Here is a 25049-nt window from a genome sequence, read left to right on the forward strand (position 1 = left end):
TTCTCGTGACTATTTGGACTATACCTCTTCCCACCTTGCCACTTGTAAAAATGCCATCCCCTTCTCTCAACTCCTCGTTCTCCAACACATCTGCTCTCAGGATGATGCTTTTCAATTCAGAACTAATGAAGTGTCTTCCTTCGTCAAAGAAAGGGACTCTCCTTCCTCCACCATCAACACTGTCCTCACCCACATGTCTTCTATTTCATGTTCATCTGCCCTCACCCCATCCACCTGCCACTCAACCAGGAATTATTTTCCTCTTGTCCTCACCTACCACCGCATCAGCCTCTGCATCCAGCACTTAATTCTTTGTACCTTCCGCCATCTCCAACGGGATCCCACCACCAAGCACATCTTTCCCTCCACTCCCCCACCAGCTTCCTGCTTTCCACAGGGATCGCTCCCTACATGACTCCATAGTCCCGCCAATCTCCCTCCTAGCACTTACACTTGCAAGTGGAACCTGCCCCTACACCTCCTCCCTCACTACCATTCAGGGCTCCAAACCATCCTTCCAGCTGAGGCAACACTTCACCTGTTGGGGTCATCTACTGTGTCTGGAGCTCCTGGTGTGGCTTCCTGTATATCCATGAGACCCAACATAGACTGGGAGGCTGCTTTACCAAGCACCTACATTCTGTCCACAGAAAAGGCAGGATCTCCTGGTAGCCACCCATTTCAAATCTACTAGCATTCCCATTCTGACAAGTCAGTCTAAGGCCTCTACTGCCAAGATGAGACCACACTCAAGTTGGAGGAGCAACACCTTATATTCTGTCTGAATAGCATCCAACCTAATGGCATGAACATAGATTTCTCGAACTTTTGGTAATTGCCTCCCCCCCTTCTCCTTCACCATTTCCCTCTCTCACCTTACCTCCTTACCTGCCATCACCCCTCTCTGGAGGTGAAGGGCTTTGCCCCCTTTCCTTTCCTCCATGGATTTCTCCCTCTTGTTACGAACCCCGTAACTGGGTCACTTACCAGCAAAGATCGAGAGGTCCGTTGAAGTCTGATGGTACTATTTTTAAAAGCCTTTATTTATAAAGGGGCACAAAAATAAGATTAATACAGACATTCAGATAATATATGTCGTCAATACTCAATCTAAAAACGCGGGTATAATAATAATCATCAATTAAACAATAGCTCTATCGTTTGTCTAGGGGATATTGTGTGGTCCGATGGAAAGATAAAAGTCACTGTCCTTTCAAGCTGCAGCTCTTTGGGTTTAAGGGAGACGGTTTTAAACTTGCCCGGGTCTTTTATGAGGCCAATCCATTGAGTCGGGGGAGTTGGTTCCCCGTTGTTAGTTCCAAGTCGTTTTCCGTGGTACCAGCCACCAGCCCCCAGGCAAGGGAACCGAACGCACATGGCTTCCTTCAAATGGCTTCCCGCTATTACGGGATCGCTAGCGTTTCTTCTGGTGCGTCTGAGGGGCTGTTCCTACAGCCCCTCTTTTATCTTAACTTGCAGGGTAGTAGATGTCAATCAGGTTGGGGGTGATGCAATCTCTCTCTCAACCAGCCCACTTTGCCCGAGGGCTTGCATGTAGCATAGTCCCCAATCCACAAAAGTTGTCTCCAGGAGACAATGGCCATGTCTCTCTCTCATTTCCTGGGTCCTCTGACCCAACCCAATAATGCTCTTGCGATTCTCACAAAGGAGGGGGCTGCGGGCGTAACACCTCCCCTCTTCAAAGCGTTTTTACCAGCGGTTAAAAATGAAGTAGTACAGAGTCTTACAGGATTGGGGAAGCTAACACAATACCGAAGTTTTTCTTTTCTACACAGTAATACAGTGATACATTCAATTCAGAATCTAAACAGTTAATGATTTCAGTGTCACTTTCTTTAATATCTTAACATCTTGTACCGTACCAATGTCTTGTAACATCAGACTTCAATTTAATAACCACCTATTTTATTATTTTTTTTCAGCAACAAAACTAAGGAGGTGTGATCTTAGCTTACATGCATCTACAAAAGTTTATGTAAACACTAGTCTTTCGGTTGTTTTCGAACTGAACAGGCAGGCTTCCAAGGGGGTTGTCTTTATTATTCACAGGCTTTGTCGAAATCCTGTACAACCGGCTTTGCTATTTAAAAATGGCGTCCCCCTTAACCGTAGCCTCTTTTCCGGGGAATTTGAGTTATGTGGCGAGATAAACCCTCGCCCGCCTGTTCCATAGGAATTATTTTCTCAACACCGTGTCCCAAACTTAGCCCATCTTCTGAATTTCCACCCACCTCTGTAATTTTACACAGATGGCTAACCCTCTCATCAGGCCCCTTCAGACTATATGGTTTCAGTTCGACTTCCTTGCTCAAGCAGCGTTTCAAATTCTGCCCTTTTACACCACATGCTGGAATAACAATAGTGTGGGGGGGCCCTGTCATATTCCGGCTTAATCTGTAAGCGATCTGCAGGGCTTAAAATTTCTTCATTCGATTTGGGAACTACAGATTTCCCGTTTCCTTCAATGTTAATTCTTATCTCCCCATTCTTAAATTCTGCATTAACTTTGAACACACCTTCAAGCACAAACACCTGGGAACTCTCACTTCCCATGGTTACCAAGGTTAACCCTTTTCCCACTGAACCAAGTCTATCTGACCCACAAGGACGGCCGTCCCATTCCACTGAATCAAATACCGCAGGCTTTTTCTGAGCTCCACTACTAGGTTCAGTACCACGTGCATCCTCATCTTGGACACACTCAAACGGGACATTGGCCTCTTCCAGGCTTTCAATACCCGTACCCTTTTCAAACTCTAAGTTCCCCTGACCCTCCCAGGTACTCTCTGGGCAACTCCCTTCCGGAGTAAACTCAACCCCGCGGGCTGAAACAACTTCATCTGTCAACCCAGCAGACTTCTTCGAGGTAATGGCATCCTTTTCATCTAGGATTGCCCTCATTTCATTATCGGGAACACCTTTAGAATTTTCAACTTCTTCAAACAGTTCTGCCAAACCAGACAGATCATCCCTGTCCAACTCTGGACCTCTTAACCGCTCTAGCGGTTCCTCATCTTTATTTCCGGCCTCTAGGACCTTTCTCCTCGCTAAGGGTAGATCTACCTCCGCTTCTTTACCCTCTTTTACTTTACTACTCGTCGTTTTACCACCCTCTAAACCCTCGTGGTACAAGGTCGGTAGAAACGTCTTGGCCAAATCGAAACTGGCCGGATTTAAACGGCTCTCGTTTTCAGCTGCCTCTCTCGACAGGCTGCGAGTGACCACGCATGAGGGGAAGATCTTGGAATCTAGGGGCGGGGCCACCACAGTCACCGGTCGGCTGGCCATCGTCATGGCTGCCCAAACTTTACCATCTGCTAAATCGTTACCGAGAAGGACGTCCGCGTCAGTTCTCGGGAACTCTGATGGCACCCCTATTTCAACGGGTCCAGACACCAGCTCACAATCCATAATGACCTTATTTAAGGACACCATTTCTGTTCCTTTACTTATCCCCTTTACAGCTACCATTCTCGTCTTTTGACCAAACTCTAGTACCTTACTGCTGATCAACGACAGCTCAGCCCCGTGTCTCTCCAGATCCGTACGGGAACTGGTGTGTCTCCCTCCCTCACAGACACGGTTCCATGTGACAGACAAGTCTCCAACCCTTCTCGTACTCTGTCTACCCGGGGCTCTCTTGTCGATCTACTGATTACCACGGCACATCCGATAGGGACTGCTGCTTTCCCCTTTCCTGTTTCTTTCCTCGGAGCAAAGCACCGCGAAGCAATATGTCCCACTTTTCCACAATTAAAACAGGTCAAGCCCGGAAATTACCACTAGCTCCCAGGGGGACCTCTGCCTCAGCTGGCGGACTTTCTCGATCGTTCCCACGGTCTCTCTGGGAACTTTTATTCGAGGAAAACTTTGTCTTGTGGGTTAGGGCATATTCATCTGCAAACCTAGCAAATTCGGAGATGGATTTATCCGGCTTCTCATTCAAATACATCCGGATATCCTCCGAAACGCACCCTTTAAATTCCTCAATCAGAATTAACTCCCTGAGATGCCCATATCTTCTCCCACTCTCTCTGCGGTGCACCAACGGTCCAAGAGCACACCCTTCTCAGAGGCAAACTCGGCATGCGTCTGATTCCACCCTTTCTTTAAACTTCTAAACTTTTGTCTATAAGCCTCAGGTACTAGCTCATAACCCCAGAGAATGGCCGCCTTTACGTTGTCATAACTCTCCTCCTCTTCCTCCTCCATGGCCAACGCCGTATATGCCCGCTGTGCCATCCCTTTTAACACACTTTGTAACAGCGCCACCCACTGATCTCTGGGCCACTTCTGATTCACTGCCACCTTTTCAAAAAGCAAGAAGTAACTATCGATGTCCATTTCCTCGAACGGAGGTACTAGCCTCAATTCTCAACTAACATTGAAACGCTCCTCTCAGCCTGACCCCTGACCGTGTTGCTCTTGCTTTAACTTCTCCATCTCCAAGTCATGTTTCCTCTGTCTCTTTGCCTCCCTCTCCTTCTCAGCCCTTTCCTTCTCCTTCTCAGCTGCTTCCAGTTATTTTAACTGAATTTCATGCTCTCTTTGCTTCTCAGCTCTTTCCTGCTCCCTTTTCACCTCTAACGCCCTTAGCTGGAGCTCCTGATCCCGTTTCACCTCTAACTCCTTTACCTGGTGCACATGCTCCCTTTGTTTGTCGGCCCTTTCTCTCTCTCTCTCTCTCTCTTTCTCGGCTCTTTCACTCTCTCTCTCTTTCTTGGCTCTTTCTCAGCTCTTTCTCTCTCACTCTCTCCTTCTCGGCTGCTTCCAGCTGCTTTAACTTAATTGCATGTTCCAACCTTCATTTCTCCAACTCTAACTGAGCCGTCCCACTAGCTGGTACCTTGACAGGAATATTTTCCAATACCTCAGCTGCAAACACATTCTTCTCGATGTAATACTGACTTATGGCCCTTCGCACCTCCCGCTTTTTCATTGACAACCTCACTTTCAATAACACTTCATCTCATGTTCTTAATATTTATTGTTTAATAATTTTTTACCATAATTTCTTTCTTTTTCTTTTGATATTTGCACAGTTGCCTTTTACATACTGCTTGTCTGTCCTGTTGGGTCCAGTCTGTTGTGTATTTAATATTACAATGAAATTAGAGCAATCTTGTATATATATTGTTTGATTAAGTATTCTTATTCACTTAAATAATTAATTAAAGTTTATATGTAAAAATATGTTAATTGCATTCATCATCATGCTACCACATGACTCGTGCATGTTTCACTTAAAGTAAAACTCAAAGTTAGATTCCTGTGTTTTCCTTTGAATTAGTTCGATGTTTTGAATTTACAAAACATCGATAACACCGTCTTTCATTGATTCTATTATCACTATTGTATTTATTGAGTATTCCCTCAAGAAAAGCAATCTCATGACATATATGTACTTGGATAATAAATTTACTTTGAACTTTGAATATAGAACAGAAAAATGTCCTTAGGCCTTTGATGCCACTGCCAAGCACGATGCCAAATTAAATTAATCTCTTCTGTATCTTTGAATTCTCCGCATGTTTGTGAACCTATCCAAAAGCTGATTGGATGCCACTGCTCTTTTCGTCAGGCTCAGTGACAGTATTTGCATACTTATGTAGCCAATGGAAGGATAAGTTGGGTGAGGTATTGCCAACATACTTATATCTGGTGGCACTAAAATTGATCCTCTTTCTTATGTGCAGTAACATGGAGCACTAGTGCTCATCAATAATCTCTTCTTGGCCTCTGAACCTCCCCCTGCAACTGGATCCTTGACTTCTGCTCCGGGAGACCACAGTCAGTGAGGATTAGAAATAATATCTCCTTCCCGCCGAAAATTTATGCTGCTGCACCTCAAGGATACAAGCTTAGTCCACTGCTCTATTCTCTCTACCCATGACTGCGTGGTTGGGCATAGCTCAAAAGTCAACTATAAATTTGCTGGAGACACAGCTACTGTTGGCGGAATTTCAGATGGTGATTTGAAGGCATACAGGAGTGTGATAGGTCAGCTGGTTGAGTTATGTCACAACAGCAACCCTGCACTCAACATCAGTGAGTCCAAGGGATTGATTGTGGTCTTCAGGAAGGGGAAGAGGGGAAGTCGAGGGAGCACACAGCATTGCTCATCAAGGGATGAGCAGTGGAAAAGGAGAACAGTTTCAAGTTCCTGGGTGTCAGCATCTCTGAAGCGCTATACGTATTACAAAGGCACGACAGAAGCTATATTCCAATAGGAGTTTGAGGAACGACCGAAGACTCTCTCAAATTTCTACAGATGTACTGTAGAGAGTATTCTAACTGGTATGGAGGGACCAGTGCAAAGAATCGAAAAAAGCCACAGAGATTTGCAAACTCAACCAGCTGCATTCTGGGCATTAGCCTCCCCAGCATCAAGGACGTCGTCAAAAGGAGATAACTCACAAAGTCAGCAACCATTATCAAGGACCCTCATCATCCAGGAAAAACCATCTTCTCATTGCTTTAAGGATAAGATACAGGAGCCTAAAGACACACACTCAGATTTTTAGGAACTGCTTCTTCCCCCGCACCATCGATTTCTGAATGGACAATGAAACCACGAACACCACATCATTATTTTATTCTTCACTTTTTGCTCTCATTTTGTACTACTTATTTAATTTATGTATATAGTTTATATATTATAGTAGTTTATAATTTAATTACTATGTATTGTAATACTCTGCCGTTGCAAAACAACAAATTTCACAACAAATGCCAGTAAACGTGTGCTGATTCTTATTCTATCACACGAGATAGGACTCTGCAGCCCAGCACAGGCCTTCAGCACAAGATGTTATGTTGATCTTTTAACCTACTCTAAGATCAAGCTAACCATTTCCCCCCCCCCTCCCCCACATGCCTTCTGTTTTTCTATCATCCATAAGCCTAAGAGTTTTGTAAATGACCCTGATGTATCTGTCTCAACCACCACCCCAACAGGGCACTCCATGCACACACCACTCTCTGCGTTTAAAAAAACTTACTTCTGACAACACCCCATCCTTTCCAATCACCTTAAAATTATGCTTTTAAAATAATATTATATTGATACCTCAATATACACTCTGTGGCCACTTTATTAGGCACATCTGTAAATCTGCTCCTTAATGCAAATTGTGTAGCAGCAACTCAATACCTAAAAGCACGCAGGCATGGTCAAGAGGTTCAATTGTTGTTCAGACCAAACAACAGAACACAGAAGAAATGTGATCTAAATGACTTTGATCGTGGAATGATTGTTGGTTCCAGATAGGGTGGTTTGAGTATCTCAGGCACTGCCAATATCCTGAGAGTTTCGCACACAACAGTCTCTAAAGTTTACAGAGGATGGTGTGAAAAGCAAATAAAAAGCATCTAGTGAGCAGCAGTTCTGTGGGCGAGAACACCTCGCAGAGGTCAGAGGTGAACAGCCAGACAGGTTCAGACTGACAGGAAGGCGACAGTAACTCAAATAACCACACATTACAATGGTGATGTGCAGAAGAACATCTTGAATGCATAACATGTCGAACCTTGAAGTGGATGGGCTACAGCAGCAGAAGATGATGGACATACACTCAGTGGGCACTTTATTAGGTTCAAGAAGTACATAATAAAGTGGGCACTGGGTGTATAATCATAATTTTATATTAATATATTAATATAAAATTATGATTAACTTAATGCACAATCAGTATGTTACCATAACCCCTTTTTGGAGAGTTTCTAAGTACAGTTCTTTGAACTAGTAGAGCACACCTTTTGGAGTAATCCCCCAAGGCTGATAATTTTATTCCATTCTGCTTCTAGATGGAACACCCAAGGTGATCTCATCTTTCAGCGAGAAGGTGGTGAATCCCAACGAACCTATTTCGCTGATGTGCAATGTGAAAGGAACACCCTCGCCGACCATCACCTGGACCCTGGACGATGACGTGATCTCAAGAGATGGAAGCCACCGCTTCAGCCAGTACATCACGAAGGAGGGCAACATGATCAGCCACCTGAATGTCACCAACACTCAGGTCCGGGACGGCGGAGTCTATCGATGTGCGGCCAACAACTCCGCTGGAGTCGCCATGTATCAGGCTCGAATAAACGTAAGAGGTGCTTGTCAAATTAGCTCCTCAGAACACATAGTTCATTTCATTAGGACTGTGTATTCCATGCATTATTAAGTTCTGTTTCTGTATTTTAAAATGGTCCTTTTTTGTTGATGTTTGTTTTACAGATTAATTGACTTGCTTGCTACTTCCATTTTATTTTTCTCCTTCCACTTTCTCTTGTTGCCTGGGTTATTTATCCTGTTGACATGGTTATGAATTCCTTAATTTTCAGTTCATCAGAGGAATGATTTTCTATCATCTTGCAAGCTCTTGCTTTTTGTAGGTTGCTTTCACATGAAATCTCAGAGTGTTAATTATTGGTCTGGTAATTGGTTCCAAGGATGCTCTTGGCACTTACCTCCTCATCCATTCCCACTGTTCTATAATTTTCTTGGTCACATGGCTTTTAAGCAAGCCATGTATACTTCTGTCGGTGCTTTGGAATTCTCTGGTGTAGGGCCAATTGGATCTCATGGCTCTACTTCACTCTTACAGCCAAATAAATTCCATGCAGACAAACACATTAATCAACCAAAACTGAAACCATTTATCTAACACGTGCATTTTTCTTATGCGGAGCTGTGAGGTTTGAATAGTATTAATTTTGTTTGTCTTGCAATGCCATGTTGACATTGCATCTGCCTCCAAAGTTCTGAACAATTGACAGTCCACAAAGAGCTGAACTTCCAGCTCCTTCATATAAACCGCCACATTATCGATGGCTCTTCCAGAGCAGGAGTTTAAAGGCGAACTTGTAGGAGGAATGAACTGCTACCACAATAAAATTGATAAGGCTTCCAGGACTGATGTAAAATTGTAATTCAGTGCCATTTTATGGTTGCTTTATGTTTGCCATTTGAAATGGTCAACATCAATTCTAGCTGTCTTTGGGCAGATTTTAGTGAGCACTCTACAGATACAACCATGGAGAACGTCTTTGAGAATGACAAAATGTTGTTGCATCCATTATATTTCCTCCTGTGTGAAAGGAAGGAAAATACCATTGTTGGTTCCTCTCGAGTGCTGCCTGCAGGTTAAGGAGTGATATGGGCCCTGGTGTATTAACTCATTACTCACTTTTGTATATCAGTTTAGCTGGCTGAAGATAGCTTCTCTACATGCTGTCATTGATTGTATAAAAGCCCTGATCTTCAGCCAAACATTGTGGAAAATATGGGTCTTACAAAATAGAACCGAATACGTGGAGCCAAATCCATTCAGGTAAATATGGAAAGGAACCTTGGTTAGTAAAATCTCATCTCTAAGAGTCAAAACTTAGGGCTGGTGTGCTCTCTACGTGCTGAGAATTAGAGGCAAGAAGATACTATTTTCATTAATTTATATACAGTATTTCCATATAGACTGCATCACATTCTCGGTGGGCTTTTTATCTTCAAAATAGTTTACTCAGCAAAAGCTGAAAATGTACTTTTAATACATTCAGGGAAGTATGGGCTTGTTATTCTTACAAAATTGTAATTAAACCAATGCAGCATGAACCAAGTTTATTATACATATTATTACTGTTACAGTTCTTTGAGATTCCATTCTCTCTTTTACAGTTTCCATTGTTCCTATTCTTTGTTTAATTTTTTTTCTCTGGTAGGACCTGCCAGTATCCGCACAATGAAGAATATCACGGCCATTGCAGGTCGTGACACCTACATTCACTGCCGGGTGATTGGCTACCCTTACTATTCAATCAAGTGGTATAAGAACTCCAACCTCCTACCCTTCAATCACCGCCAAGTGGCATTCGGGAACAATGGCACTCTAAAGCTCTCTGACGTTCAGAAGGACACAGATGAAGGAGAATACATCTGCAATGTCCTAGTCCAGCCGCAGCTGTCCACCAGCCAAAGTGTTCATGTAGCTGTCAAAGGTAGGTTGGAACAGGGTCAAATTACTATGTGGGGTGAGATTCACACTGATGGTGCTACATCGGCACATTCTGTTGGGCAATGAAGCAGTAGAGCTATGAGGTCATAAACTGCTATGGGAGCCATAGTTCTGATTGGATGGCTTTGTGGTTGCCATAGATTGGGATTTGATCACAATTCATGGGATGGATTGGAGATATGGCAGCCAATGGAAGAAAACTAAGATGTTTTGCATTTGCGGATATTCCAATATGACTGGCAAACACGAGAAAATCTGCAGATGCTGGAAATTCAAGTAACACACACAAAATGCTGGTGGAACGCAGCAGGTCAGGCAACATGTATAGGGAGAAGCACTGTCAATGTTTCGGGCCGAGACTCTTCGTCAGGAAAAAGTCCTGACCAAGGGTCTCGGCCCAAAATGTCGACAGCGCTTCTCCCTATACATGCTGCCTGACCTGCTGCGTTCCACCAGCATTTTGTGTGTGTTGTTCCAATACGACTGGAGATCAGATCCAAGAGGAAACCGGGTGTGGATTAACTTTAAGCCCCTTGGTGAACACAAAGACTAGACAGGGTTTACAGTTCAGAATCAGAATTGAATGCAGAATCAGGATGTTATCATCTGGAATCTGGAATGTAAGAGTGGTGGAAGCAGATTCAATGACCATTATTGAAGAGAAATGTGAAAGATGCTGGAAATAGAAATCCTGAAGGCTAAGAGGAGAGAGAAGGGTCATAGGACTAAATGAAAATCTCTTTCAAAGTACTAACATAGAGTAGATGCAATCATCTGGATCATATCCTTTGGTGCTGTATGATATTCATGGAATATCACCCCCCAGGCTGCAGTTATATAGTTGTCATTGTGCTGTACTTTCCAACTAAAAGTCACTTTGTATGAAGTTTGAAGCCAGAGTACCAGATGGTGATGTGACTACTGATGCAGGGTATTGATCGTAAATGGCAGCGATTCCTTTCCACTCACAGATCCTGCTCGATCTGCTGGGTTCCTTTAGCAGTTTGTTTTCCTTCCTTGTCCAGCATCATTTAGGAATAGTTCTTCCCTTCCACCATCAGATTTCTGAATGGTCCATGCGCCCATAAACATAACAGCACTATTTTTGCTCTCTCTTTGAGCTACTTATATATATTTTTATATATTTCTTTTTATAACTTACAGTATATTTTTATGTATTGCACTCATCTGCCGCTGCAAAATAACAAATTCTACAACGTATGTCAGTGATATTAAACCTGATTCTGAATCACCTGTTGTTGGAAACTACAACCCAGCATTGAATGATTGAGGATGAATGTCTCTGCAATTTAAACTCATTTTGACTGATTGTGGATTGAAAGGAAAACTGTAATAGCCATGAATCAATTGGTGTATACTTTTGGGGCTTCACTTAGTGCACTGTATTATTATACATTATGCAGCCTTTCTGTTCTCAGTAACACCCATAACTACTGGGCCATCAAGCAAACAAACAAGTAACCTACTTGGGAGCTCTGTTGTAAGCTCTATAACTTGCCAGTGATGTGGCCGAGTCTTGCTGACCCTGCTACAGATGCTGTTTTATTCTCTCTGGTATCTTTAATCATCTTTACAATAACAACCATGACCAGAAATGATTTGAGATGCAAGCCAGAGTCCTATTTCTTAGTGGGTGCTGTTAAGCAGATGTTGTTGGTTATAGGATTAATTGAAAAGTGTTGTATTTTATAAGGGATAACTTCCTTCATAAAATGAAATATCACTATGTTGGTTATGATTACTTGGATAATTCACTAACTAATTTCTTTTGTCAGTACCGCCTTATATTCAGCCTTTCGAATTTCCAAGATTCTCCATTGGGCAGCGTGTCTTTGTTCCTTGTGTGGTCATCTCTGGTGACCTGCCAATCAGAATCACTTGGCAAAAAGATGGCCGCCCCATCCCTGCAAGCTTGGGGGTTACCATTGACAAAATCGACTTCACCAGCTCTTTGAGGATTTCCAACCTCTCCCTGATGCACAATGGGAACTACACATGCATCGCCAGCAATGATGCAGCAGCAGTGGAGCACCGGAGCGAGCTGATTGTCAGAGGTAATGTGCAACACCGCAGCTGCACGCAGGCCAATTTCCAATGTGCATTGAGTAGCAGGAGGGTAGCAATCTAAATGTAGAATGGATTCAAAATCCTGTTTTGTAAGATCACCTGCAATAAGTTAGCACAATGACTTAGTCCAGTCTAGTGAAAGAGCAAGAATAACATTATACAGTACAGAAATCTGGTATAGATTGGTAAAGGGGCAGCTAGTATAGATCTGGTAAACGGATACACAGCTTTTTCCCCTCAGGAATGGTGATACTAGAATTAGAGGTCACAGGTTTAGGGTAAAAGTGAAATTTTTAAGGGGAATCTGAAAGTAAGCATCTTTACTCGTAAGGTGGTGTATTTGTGGAAGGAGCTGCCAGCAGAAGTTGATGTAAGTTTAGCTGTAATGTTTAGGAGATGTTTGGATAGGTACATGGATGGGAGGTGTTTGGATGGATACAATCCAGTTGCAGATAGAAAGGACTAGGCAGAAGATCAGGCCAGCATGGACTTGATGGGCCAAAGGGCCTATTTCCAAAATGTAGTACTCAATGGCTCCATTTGACTCTCTGACTCCAAATCAACCTTTTGCTAATATTAAGGATGTTAGGAGAGCCAGGCAATATATGATGAACAGTTGACAGAATTAGTCAAGTCTTTGCCAAAGTGGTTATCCTCGGAGATGGAAAGCCAAGTTTTTTTCGCCTTCTGAGAAACATTGTGGATTATACACAAACATTTATTTCGACATCTTCAGAAAGTTCAAAACAGGCCAGGTTTCAGCTTCATCGCAGATTCCTCATTTATGATACAGGTAAAGATGGAAAAGGATAAAAGATCATTTCCAGCTCCATGTTTAGACAAATCAAGCTGGTAAAAAAGTGCAGATGGAATTGATATTAACAAGATTATGAGGACCAGAATTCAGGGTTGTAAGCATCTCTATCATGGATGGTGAAGCAACCATCACATGCCATCAAAGTCACAATTTTCTACTCCAAATATTTTGAAGAACATTCAATGTTATGTCTTAAGACTTACTGCATACAGGAGTATTGGTTCCAGGTATACTCAGCTCTGCACCATCACTTGTAGTGTAGTCAACAGAAAGGAATATGCAGAGTGTAGGTACAATTGATACCCACTATTCTTACAGTGTTTATTGCTGACATCAACAGATTAATTCCTCCAGCTTCCTATTCTTTGCTGTTGGACAGAATTTTCCATCTTACTCTGGCTCTCGCTTAAGCAGTACCCTGATTTTAAAACTCTCATAGACTTAAACCTTCCTATTTTAGATCCCTTCTTGTCTAATTCCAATTAATTCTAACAAGCTCTCATTCTATCTTCATAGCCATCCTAATTGTCATCAGACCGACAGAGTGTCCCAAGATCAGAAATTTCATTTCTAATTTGTTTCACTTATCAGTTTGATTGATTTCTCTGATGTTTCCTGATGTTCTTTTGTCTATACAAAGCTCCTTGTATGATTTTATAAGTTGAAGATACAGTAGTCTGCTCCTAGTGTAGATCCAGATGATCATAAGACTACAAGAAATAGGAGCAGGCTTAGGTCATTTTACTTCTGAAGCCTGCTCTACCATTCAATAAATCCATGGCTGATCCAAGTTTCCTCAAGTTCACCTCCCTCCTTGATCTCCATAAGCCTTTGTTCCCTAATTGATTAAAAGTCTTTCTGAAATTCAAATAAATTCTAAGATTCAACTTTACAGCTTGCCTTTCTGCCCACCTTTGCATCATTCACATTTTTGGTCGCACTATATTGAGCAATGCACACAAAGTGCTTGACACGCTCAGCAAGTCAGGCAGCATCAATTGAGAGGAATGAAGAGTCAAACTTTTGGGCCGAGGCCTCATCATCAAGACTAATATTGAATTTCAATCTCCAAGTTATCAATATATAAGATAGGCAACTTTGGTTGCAACAGTGATTGTTGTGGCATACCGTTGGATATGGTCACCATCCGCATGGCTTAGCCTTTATCCACGCTTGCTGCTTCCTTCTCACCTTGTTTCTCTCTGTGCTAAGATTGCACCAACCAGAACTATGAGAGTCTTTCTTGCAAAGTAACCTTGTTTCTAACCAGACATTCAACTCATATCAATTGTGTCTACTCCCCCTATATTCCTTTTACATTGACTACAGTGTAAGTGATGGTGCAGACTTGAGTATAACTGCAACCAATACTCTACCATTCAGTTAGCCTTAGGACCTACGTTGTTTAATACCTGTTGAAAATCAAAATATATAACCATATTACATCCACACATCCCTGTCTTCCACCCAGGCTGATGCCTGTTCATAAAACTCCATTAAGTTTGTCAGATATCCATTTCCCTGTAGGAAACTATGTAGTGCACATTCATTTCATCACTGCAAATGTCTCAAGTTTGGGATTCTTATGCTCTGAAATTCACTTTGATATTAAATTCATTTCTTTCAGTTCCGCCTCGATTTGTGGTGCAGCCCACTGACCAGGATGGCATTTATGGGAGGTCCGTCACACTGAACTGTTCTGCAGAGGGCTATCCAGTCCCAACCATAGTGTGGAAATATTCCAAAGGTAACATTTCAATCTCAGCTTCGCACTGGCACAATCTGATTGCATGTTCTTGTTGAAAACGCTGGCCTATATTTTAGCACACACAGGGAAATCTGCAGGTGCTAGAAGTCCAAAGCAGCACACTCAGGGTGCTGGAGGAACTTGAGTGTGTTGCAACCTATTTGACGGCAAAATGTAATGCGCTGGAGTACAGGGGCAGAGAAAGCAAAGAGCTGCAGCGGTGGGGGAGCGCAGTGGTGCAGCAGGTAGTGCTGCTCCTCACAACTCCAGTGACCCAGGTTCAACCCAGACCTCTGCCGCTCTGTGTGTGGACTCTCCTTATTCCCCTTACGTCTTCCCGGGTGCTCCGAAAGCCTCCCGTGTCTCCAAGATGAGCTAGTTGTTACATTAATTAGCACCTGTTATGGGTGGGGATGGTAGAAGGATAAAGGGGATGTGAATGGGCGTGAGACCATACAACATAGGAGCAGAATTAGGCCATTCAGCCCCTCATGTCTGCCCTGCCATTCCATCAGGGTTGATTTACTACCCCTCTGAACACCATTCTCCCGCTTTCTCTCCATAAATTTTGATGTCCTTACTAATCAAGAACCTATCACTGTCCACTTTAAATATGGCTTAAACTCCACAGCTGTCCATGACAATAAATGCCACAGATTCACCACCCTGTGGCTAAAGAGCTGACCTACGTCCCCTGGTGCTCTCCTCTCACATTGCTTCCCCCTTTGTTCATCGCTCCTCTACTCTTCTCCACACCAGGTTCTATGTGCTATCATCCATCTGTCATCTGATCCCACCTATCACCTCTCAGCCTCTGTCCATCACTTTTCGATATTTATATATCTTGAGACCTGTTATATTATGTTGGCGCGTGGCCAAGTGGTTAAGGCCTTAGTCTAGTGTTCTGAAGGTCACTAGTTGGAGCCTCAGCTAAGGCAGCGTGTTGTGTCCTTGAGCAAGGCACTTAACCACTCATTGTTCTGTGACAACACCAGTGCCAAGCTGTATCAGCCCTTGCCCTTCCCTTGGACAACATCGGTGGCGTGGAGAGGGGAGACTTGCAGAATAGGCAACTGCCAGACTCCCATACAACCCTGTCCAAGGCGCAAATCCACGGTCTCTCAAGACTAACGGATGCCGATTATGCTATAACATCTATGTAGTGTTCTCGCACAGGTGTAAAAGAACTCTGAACTAAACACCAAGCTATAAACCAATCAATGAGGCGGTCCCAGTAAGATTAACCGTTTACTGTTCACTCTTCCACATTAACGTATGGTGAAAACTGTTGACAAAACAATACAAAATGTATACAGTATTTGTTTCCTTCTTGACGTCACATTTACATCATAAATACTTGCAAAAGTAAAACTACAACAACTATATTACATTAAAGTGCAACATACAGTCAGAATCTACCTATGCCATCGACTGGCTTTAAATACACTTCAACACAAACTATCCACAACTCTTTAAATAACAAAAACATAAACTTTATCAACCGTCATTACTTTTAACAGAATCAGCGTTAACATTTTTAATTCAACATATCGATTATCTCATGAACTTACGGCATTGCTTCTCTAATGTTTCTAGTGTGTAGAAAGAAAACTTTTCTCGCGCTGATCCTGCACACATATAAGCCCCCCCCCCTTCCCGTTTCTCCAAACCGGTATTTTCCCACAAGACGCGGTGAAACCAGGTGTGACGTCATCGCATGCCGCAATATATCACAGACAATGAATTTGCTTTAAACAATCTTAACTTTAACTAGAAAATGGTAACAAATTACTAAAGCAAAAATATTATAAACTAAACATATGCCATAAAGGCAACACACTCCCCGCTTGACCTTCGTCAGGTCACAATGAACATAATACAAACTTCAGTCTCTGAATCAGTCGTTAGGTAGAAGTAGAATGACTTCTGCAACTGGCCTTTGGTAAATTTTCACATCACCTTGGTCAGAAGTTTTCAACTCAACCTTCCTGACATGTCCATCCCTACTAGGGAATGTGACAGTGATTCTGGCCATTGGCCAGCTGTTGCGGGTGATTTGCTTGTCCCTGAGCAGGACTAAATCTCCTACTTGAAGATTCCTGCAGGGTTCTGTCCACTTTTGTCCGTGTTGCAACAAAGGTAGATATTCATGTCTCCAACGAGATCAGAACCGATTTGCCAGTGCCTGAACCTGTCTCCACTGCTTTAAGTACAAATCCTTATCAAAGAAGGCCCCAGGTGGAGGGGGAGCTCCTGCCTTCTGCGTAAGGAGCATTGATAGCAAGAGTATGAAGGGGTTTTCCGGGTCAGAAGACACAGGTAGGAGTGGTCATGCATTTATAATGGCTGAGACCTCTGCCATTAGTGTGTACAGTACCTTGTGGGTCAATCGGGTACGTTGCTGCAGAAACATTGAATCAAGAATTCTTTTGGCAAAACCAATCATCCGCTCCCATGCGCCTCCCATGTGAGAGGCGTGTGGTGTGTTAAACTCTCAGTTGCATCCCTGCCGACTGAGGTACTTTTGCACCGTTTTGTCCATCCTTGGACGCTCCAACAAAGTTTGTGCCGCAATCAGACCTTAACTGTTTTGCAGGGCCTCTTAGCGCAAAGAAGCACCTGAGAGCGTTAATGCAGCTGGATGTATGCAAAGATTCGATGACCTCAATGTGTACCACTCTTGAACTCATGCAGCTAAACATCTTGGCCCACTGCTTACTCTCTGCTTGTCCTCCTCTGGTGCGTCTTGTAGTGATAGTCCAGGGACCAAATACATCGAGCCTCACATATGTAAAAGGAGGGCAGACTTTGAGGTGTTCTGGTGGGAGGACCACCATACGTTGAGCCTCCAGCTTCCCTTGCAGTTTCCCGCAGGTTACACATTTATGAAGTACTGAATTGATCAGTGTTTTACCTCCCAAGATCCACAGTCCTGCTGCCCTTATTGTTCCTTCCGTCAGGTGACGGCCCTGATGATTTACCTGTTCATGGTGATGGCGAGTGAGCAGTAAGGACACATGGCTGTCTTTGGGCAGGATTACTGGACTTTTTTCTGCAGCTGGAAGTTGGGAGTGTATTAACCGGCCTCCAATGCAGATGATATCGTTCTTCAGGATCGGGTTAAACTTCCTCAAAGGGCTGTCCTTTGGTATTGGTTTATCAGCTTGGAGAGCCGAAAACTCCCTTGCAAAAGCTGCTCTTTGAGTTACTTTAAAGATAACGTCCTTTGCCTGGGCCAATTCGTCCGCAGTGTGAGGTAAGTTGCATTTGTGCCATAAGAAACGAAGGAAATTGCGATGGTCCTCCTGTACTAAAAAGCAATGGAACATCTGCTGGATGTCCGCTAAGATTGCGGCCTTCTCGTTCCGGAAGCGCAGCAGGACACCGAGAAGGGTATTGTTAAGGTCGGGGCCTGTGAGGAGCACGTCATTAAGGGAGATACCAGCGCACTGAGCACTGGAGTCAAAGACCACCCTGATCTGATTGGGCTTTTGTGGGTGGTAAACCCCAAACGTTGGCAGGTACCAGCACTCCTCGCCTTCCCTCAGTGGCGGTGCTACTTCAGCATGTCCATTAGCGAAGATCTTCTCCATAAATGCTACATATTGTTGCTGCATCTCAGGTTTCCTTTTCGGGGTTTTTTGCAAGGATGTGAACCGCTTGACTGCCTGCTGTTTGTTGTTTGGCAAGTGCTGGCGTGGTTCTCTGAAAGGTAGTGGGGCGACTCAATTATTTACTTCATCTCTGAAGACCTTGGTGTCCATTATTCTTAAGAAAATGGCATCTTGCGCTGATGGAGCAAGTTTATTATCATGCTCAGTTTGAGCGAAGACTGACCGACCCAGCGTCTTGTCGGTTACTTTACATTTGTTAAAGCCTTGTCGTGCTACCTTGATACACATGAAACTTGTGCAGGGTTGAAAAATTGAATGGCGGCCACTCTCTAGCACATTGGTCTTGAATGTGTTAACTGTCGGTTTGTGTACATTGCCAAGGCACACCTCTCCTATCACCACCCAGCCCAGATCCAGGCTTTGGGCAAAGGGGGCGTCGTGTGGTCCATTGACCTGCTGCCTAACCTTGTGCACCTGGAGAACATCTCTTCCTAGTAGCAGGAGTATTTCTGCTTTTGGATCCAGTTCTGGGATGTGTTTGGCGATGTGGTGGAGATGTGGCTGGTGTAGCACTGCACTTGGCGTCGGGATCTCAGTGCGGTTATTCACAATTTCATTGCACTCTAAGAGTGGAGGGAGACAGATGACAACTTTACCATCCAGGGACTCAAGCTGGAAGCCTTCTGCCTTCCTTCCATATGTTTCCACGCTGCATAAGCAAGTTCTAAGGTAGTATGGGAACTGATTACTCTCAATGTTGAACAAGTCAAAGAACTCTGGTCTGACTAGTGAGCGATTGCTCTGATCTTCCAGAATTACGTAGGCTTTGATGGCCTTGTCTTTGGCTCCCTTAGGGTACACCTTAGTGAGGCAGATCTTTGAACAAGAACGGCTTGACTGAACTTGACCGCAAACTTCTGTGCAGCTCGAGCTGACAACAGTTGTTCTGGAGTGAGCCTCTCCCTCCCCACCGTCCTCTTGTGAGGGTGTAGGAGCATTGTCGGTTTGCGGTAACGGGCCGGGATGCATGGCCCCATCGTGATTAGTGCTATTACATTCCGGGCACTTCACAGAGATTGTACACTCTCTAGCAAGGTGAGAGGTAGAGGAACAGCATTTAAAACATATTTTTTCTCCTTGAGAAGGGCCATCCTCTCTTCAAGGGTTTTTTTCCTAAACGTTCTGCATTTTTTGAGGGGGTGGGGTTTGTTGTGCAATGGACAATTCTTGCTAGGGTCATTGTTAGTTGTAAAGACTTCAGTTTTACACACTGAGACAGATTTATTAATGTTGAAATTATTCGAAGTGGATTTAACTGGCTTAGTGTAAATTGTACTGCTACCTGGACTCATGAAGCTAAGGTCGTTTCGCCTCTTCGCCTCCTTGCACACAAACCTAGTGAAACACTCAAAGGGAGGAAATCAACCATCGTTCTCTTCCTTGTACTCTGAGCCAACAGACACCCACCTTTCCTGCAGCCCAAATGGAAGTTTGTCCACGATTTGTCTAATCCCGTATGAAGTAGCTAGGTATAATAGACCAGTTAAATAGCCATCTTCTTTGGCGCCTTGAATCTCAATGAGTAAATCTCCGAGCTTTCTTAACTTAGTGTGGTCCTTGGCTGACACCTTAGGAAAATTTTCCAGACGTCGGAATAGTGCCGCTTCAATAATTTCAGGGACTGCATAGCACTCCCGAAGTTTCTCCCATACTTTGCGTAAGGCTAGCTTGGGGTTGTTAATGTACACTGAACGTATGTGTCTCACCTATTCGCATGATTCTTTTCCCAGCCATTTCGTCATAAGATCCAACTCTTGGGTTGCTCTGAGCTGGACTCCGTGGATAGCGTTGCTGAGTGAAGAGTACCATGCACGGTAATTTTCAGGTTTATCGTCAAACTGGTATAGTCCTGAAGTGACGAGATCTCGTCGTGCTAAATACTGTGCCATGGGTTCAACTGCAAGTGGCATGCTGTCTGGGGGAATATGTCGGCGGGTATATGACTGAGGGTGTACATTTGTTATGGAATTTGCTGTTCTGAACTCAGCCTTTGCCTCTCCTCTCGCCAAATCTGTTAAGTTTGGTGTCGAGAAGTATCTGTTATCAGCCCTTTCATTCTTGAATTCATCGTGGAGTTGCAAAGGTAAATTATCTTCCTCGGATGGATGTGATGCAATTGGGCCTCTCTGAGACTCCTCATGAAATGGGATGTTAGCATATAAGTCTGGAGAGGAAGAACGAATCTTCAAGTCCATTTGAGATTGGACATAGTCTCTTGTGCATTCCAATCTGATCTTTTCTGAAGTAGATTTTACGTCAACCAGAACATGCATTTCTTCAGCACTTTCTATTATCTCTGCTTCCACCTTGGCAGCTTCTGCTTCTCGGTGTAGCGTCAGCACTTCTAACTCTGACCCTATCCTTACCTTTTCCAACTGGTTTTCGGCTTCTCTGGCAGCCGCTTCCTTTTTCAATTGTGCTTCTTGTTCGGCGTACAACGCTCGCACCTTGGTGGCTTCTGCCTTAGCTCTTGCATGGGCAGCCTTACTTGTTGATGCCCTACTGCCCCTGGCGCTGGATGGCAACGACTTGATGCTGGATTGTGATGTCATTGCGGGACTTGAAACACCTGGTCATGCCGCCTTTTCACTGTAGTGTTCTCGCACAAGTGTAAAAGAACTCTGAACTAAACACCAAGCATAAACCAATCAATGAGGCAGTCCCAGTAAGATTAACCGTTTACTGTTCACTCTTTCACATTAACGTATGGTGAAAACTGTTGATAAAACAATACAAAATGTATACAGTATTTGTTTCCTTCTTGATATCACATTTACATCATAAATACTTGCAAAAGTAAAACTACAACAACTATATTACATTAAAGTGCAACATACAGCCAGAATCTACCTACGCCATTAACTGGCTTTAAATACACTTCAACACAAACTATCCGCAGCTCTTTAAATAACAAAAACATAAACTTTATCAACCATCATTACTTTTAACAGAATCAGCGTTAACATTTTTAATTCAACATATCGATTATCTCATGAACTTACGGCATTGCTTCTCTAATGTTTCTAGTGCGTAGAAAGAAAACTTTTCTCATGCTGATCCTGCAGACATAAGCCCCCTCCCTCCCATTTCTGCAAACCAGTATTTTCCCACAAGGCGCAGCGAAACCGGATGTGACGTCATTGCATGCTGCGATACATCACAGACAACAAGTTTAAACAATCTTAACTTTAACTAGAAAATGAGAACAAACAAATTGCTAAAGCGAAAATATAATAAGCTAAACAAATGCCATAAAGGCAACACAATCTATATGTGAGAGGGAATAGATCACAAGTAAGTAAGTGGGGAAATGAGATTAATGGAATTGTTCCGAGATTCAGCATAGACTCGATAGGCTGAATGGCCTCATCCTTTGTTGGAAGAAAATCCAAAATATTGCCTTCAGTTTGAAAGTTGTATACAGCTCAGAGTAATTTAATGAAAGTCTACTGTTCTTGTGTGAATGAGATATGGTGGTTTTGGTAATTAAACTGATACCCTCAATGAATCAGGTCGTATCTGGAATGGGAAACAAAACAATGTTTCAGGTCAATAATCTTTCATTAATCTGCTGAGTCCTTCAGTAGTACCTGCCTAGTCTGTCCCAAGCCTATTCCGATACACCCCCAACCGGCTTTGTCTCCGTTACGTCAGTAATTGCACCTACACAGCTTCCTGCATTCGTGTGGAATTTATCGATATTCACACTTTTGCCATCAGTTTCTATCTCACTCTCAAATTCCCCTGGGACATCTCTAACGCCTCTTGCTGCTTTGGATTGCTCTGCCTCTACCAATTCCCCCAGATAGCTCGAGATTACCTATACACTCCTTGTGTCTTGTAAGGGGGCCATCCCCTTTCCAGATGTATTTACCTCCACTGCATCAGTTCTCTGGACAAGGTCTTCTGCTTTAGGGCAGCTGAATTGCCCTATTTCTTTGTGAGATATAGTTACCCCTTTGCTACAGTCATTAATTCCCTCTCATGTACTACATCCATTCACTCCACAGTGCTTCCTCCCTTAATAACAGAACAATGACAGCTTCCTCAGTCCTCAACTTTCACCCCAGCAGCCTCTGCAACCACCACACCATCCACTACCATTTTCATGGAAAGCAAAATGCTCTACAACAGCAGCTCTGAGATCAGGGTTCAGTTCCCGCTGCTACCTGTAAGATGAGAGGCATTGATCGTGTGGATAATCAGAGACTTTTCCCCAGGGCTAAAATGGCTAGCACAAGAGGGCACAGCTTTAAGGTGCTTGGAAATAGGTACAGAGGAGATGTCAAGGGTAGGTTTTTTACGCAGAGAGTAGTGAGTGCGTGGAATGGGCTGCCAGTGGTGGTGGTGGAGGCGGATACGATAGGGTCTTTTGAGAGACTCCTGGACAGGTACATGGAGCTTAGAAAAACAGAGGGCTAAGGGTAACCCTAGGTAATTTTTAAGTAAGCACATGTTCAGCACAGCATTGTGGGCCAAAGGGCCTGTATTGTGCTGTAAGTTTTCTATGTTTCTATGTTTTTAAGCTTCTAAGTTCTCCCTGTGAGCACTTGGGAGTTTCCTCCTAGATTCCAAAAATGTATGTGTCAGTGTTAGTAAGTTGTGGGTATGCTAAACTGGTGCCAGAAGCATGGTGACTCATGCAGGCTGCCACCCAGCACATCTCGGACTTCATTGGTCATTGGCGCAAACAACCGACGTCTTTGTATTCTACAATGCTTTTATTTTCATGTAACAAATAAAGCTAATCATTTGTTCACAAAGAAGAGAAAATCTGCAGGTGCTGGAAATCCGAGCAACACACACAAAATGCTGGAGGAACTCAGCAGGCCAGGCAGCATCTGTGGAAAAGAGTACAGTCAACATTTCAGGCCAAGACCCTTTGGCAGGACAGTTCCAATGAGATTCCACCATCCCAGTCACATCTTCCTCTCTCCCCTACATTTTAGCTTTCTGTGCTGTCCATTCTCTTCAGAACTCCCTGATCCTCTTTACCCTTCTGCATTTCCTGGCACCTTTCCTTCCAACTGCAGATATAACACCAATGTCGTCACCCCTTCCCTCACCAGCATCCAGGGGACCTAAGCAGCCCTTGCAGCTGGAGCAGTGGTGCACCTGTACCTTTTACAACCTGGTCTGTTACGTCCAGTGCTTGAAGTGTGGCCTCGTCTACGTTGGCAAAACCAAGCTCTGAGAAGCTACTCTTCCATGGAGTACCTGTACCTTGTCTACCTGTGCATGCCTTCCTACTCCCACACCACACGGTCTGTCTTCAATGTTCTCCAGTGCAACAGGGAGGCTGAACACAAATTGTTGGAGTGAATGACTCCTGTGGCATGCTAGTGCAAAGATTGGTGTAATGCTATTACAAAGCAAGCAATACAGGTTTAATTCCACCATTGTCTGTACATCTTCCCTGTGACCAAGTGGGTTTACTCCAGTTTCCTCCCACATCCCAAAGACCTATGGGTTTGTAGGTTAATTTGTCACATGGGCAGCTCAGGCTCGTTGGATTTCTAAATAAATATACTTCTCATATTCCACTTGGATAACTTTGACTCAATGATATGAACTTTTAAATTTCCAGTTTCAGGTAACCCACACCCCTGGTGCTCTCCTGACATGTAGCTTTCTTCTCAGCAACACATACAAAATGCTGGAGGAAATTGGCAGTCCAGGAAGCACCTACGGAAATGTATAAGCAGTCGATGAGTCCCTTCATCAGGACTGTAGAGGAATGGGGGGGGGGGGGGGGCGGGAGAAGTCAGAATAAGAAGGTGGGTGTAGGGGAAGGAGGACAAGCTAGGTGATAGGTGCAGCCAAGTGGATGGAGGAGAGGGGTAAAGTAAGAAGCTGGAGGTAATAGATCAAAAAGTAGTGCTGGAGAAAAAGGAATCTGATGGGAGAGAACAGTGGACCATGGGAGAAAGAGAAGGAGGAGGGGCAAAGGGGGAGGTGAGAGGTAGGAGAGGAGAAGGGAAGCGGTAAGAGGGGAGACAGACTAGGGAATTGAAGAAGAGGAAAGGGGAAGGGGGAGAATTACTGAAAGTTAGACAATTTGATGTTTATGCCATCATGTCAGAAGCTAGCCACATTGGCTATGAGGTGTTGCTCTTCCAACCTGAGTGTGGCCTCATCATGGCAGTATAGGAGGCCATAGACCAACATACGGGAATGAGAGTTAGAATTAAAATGGTTGGCCTCCAGAAATCCTGCTTTTTTTCAGGCGGAGCAGGGGTGCTTAACAAATAGTCTCCCAGTCTACGTTACATCTCACCAGTTTGTAGGAGACTGCTCCGAGAGCAGTAGATTGAATCGATGACCCCAATGGATTCATTGCTGCAGTGTCGCCTCACCTGGAGGGATTGTTTGGAGCCCTGATTGGAGCTGAGGGAGGAGGTTATTTGGCAAGTGTAGCACTTTTTCCTCTTGCAGAGTTAAGTGCCTGGATGAAGATTAGTGGGGAGGAATGAACAGACAAGGGAATCATGGAGGAAGTGTTCCCTGTGGAAAGCAGAGAGTGGGTGAGTAAGTAAAGGCGTGCTTAGTGTAGGGTCCCATTGAAGATGGCAGAAGTTGTAGAGAATGATGTGCTCAATGTTGAAGCTCTTGGGGTGGTAGGTGAGGACAAGGGGAACCCTATCCTTGTTAAAGCAGCAAGAAGATGTGGTGAGGGCAGATGACCAGGAAGTGGAGGAGAT

The 25049-nt window shown here is 43.9% G+C and overlaps 1 protein-coding gene across 1 annotated transcript in view; it reads left to right on the top strand.

Moving 5' to 3' along the window:
- LOC132393479 (cell adhesion molecule DSCAM-like) overlaps positions 1 to 25049 on the top strand; it is a 702534-nt gene that overhangs the window by 411282 nt on the left and 266203 nt on the right. Inside the window, exons 7-10 of the mRNA XM_059968761.1 lie at positions 7828 to 8124; positions 9730 to 10005; positions 11819 to 12097; positions 14555 to 14674. Of these exons, the coding sequence (XP_059824744.1) occupies positions 7828 to 8124; positions 9730 to 10005; positions 11819 to 12097; positions 14555 to 14674 (972 nt within the window). The remainder of the gene's footprint in view (positions 1 to 7827; positions 8125 to 9729; positions 10006 to 11818; positions 12098 to 14554; positions 14675 to 25049) is intronic.

This window comes from Hypanus sabinus, chromosome 4 (genome assembly GCF_030144855.1).
Source record: "Hypanus sabinus isolate sHypSab1 chromosome 4, sHypSab1.hap1, whole genome shotgun sequence".
Classification (NCBI taxonomy): Eukaryota; Metazoa; Chordata; class Chondrichthyes; order Myliobatiformes; family Dasyatidae; genus Hypanus; species Hypanus sabinus.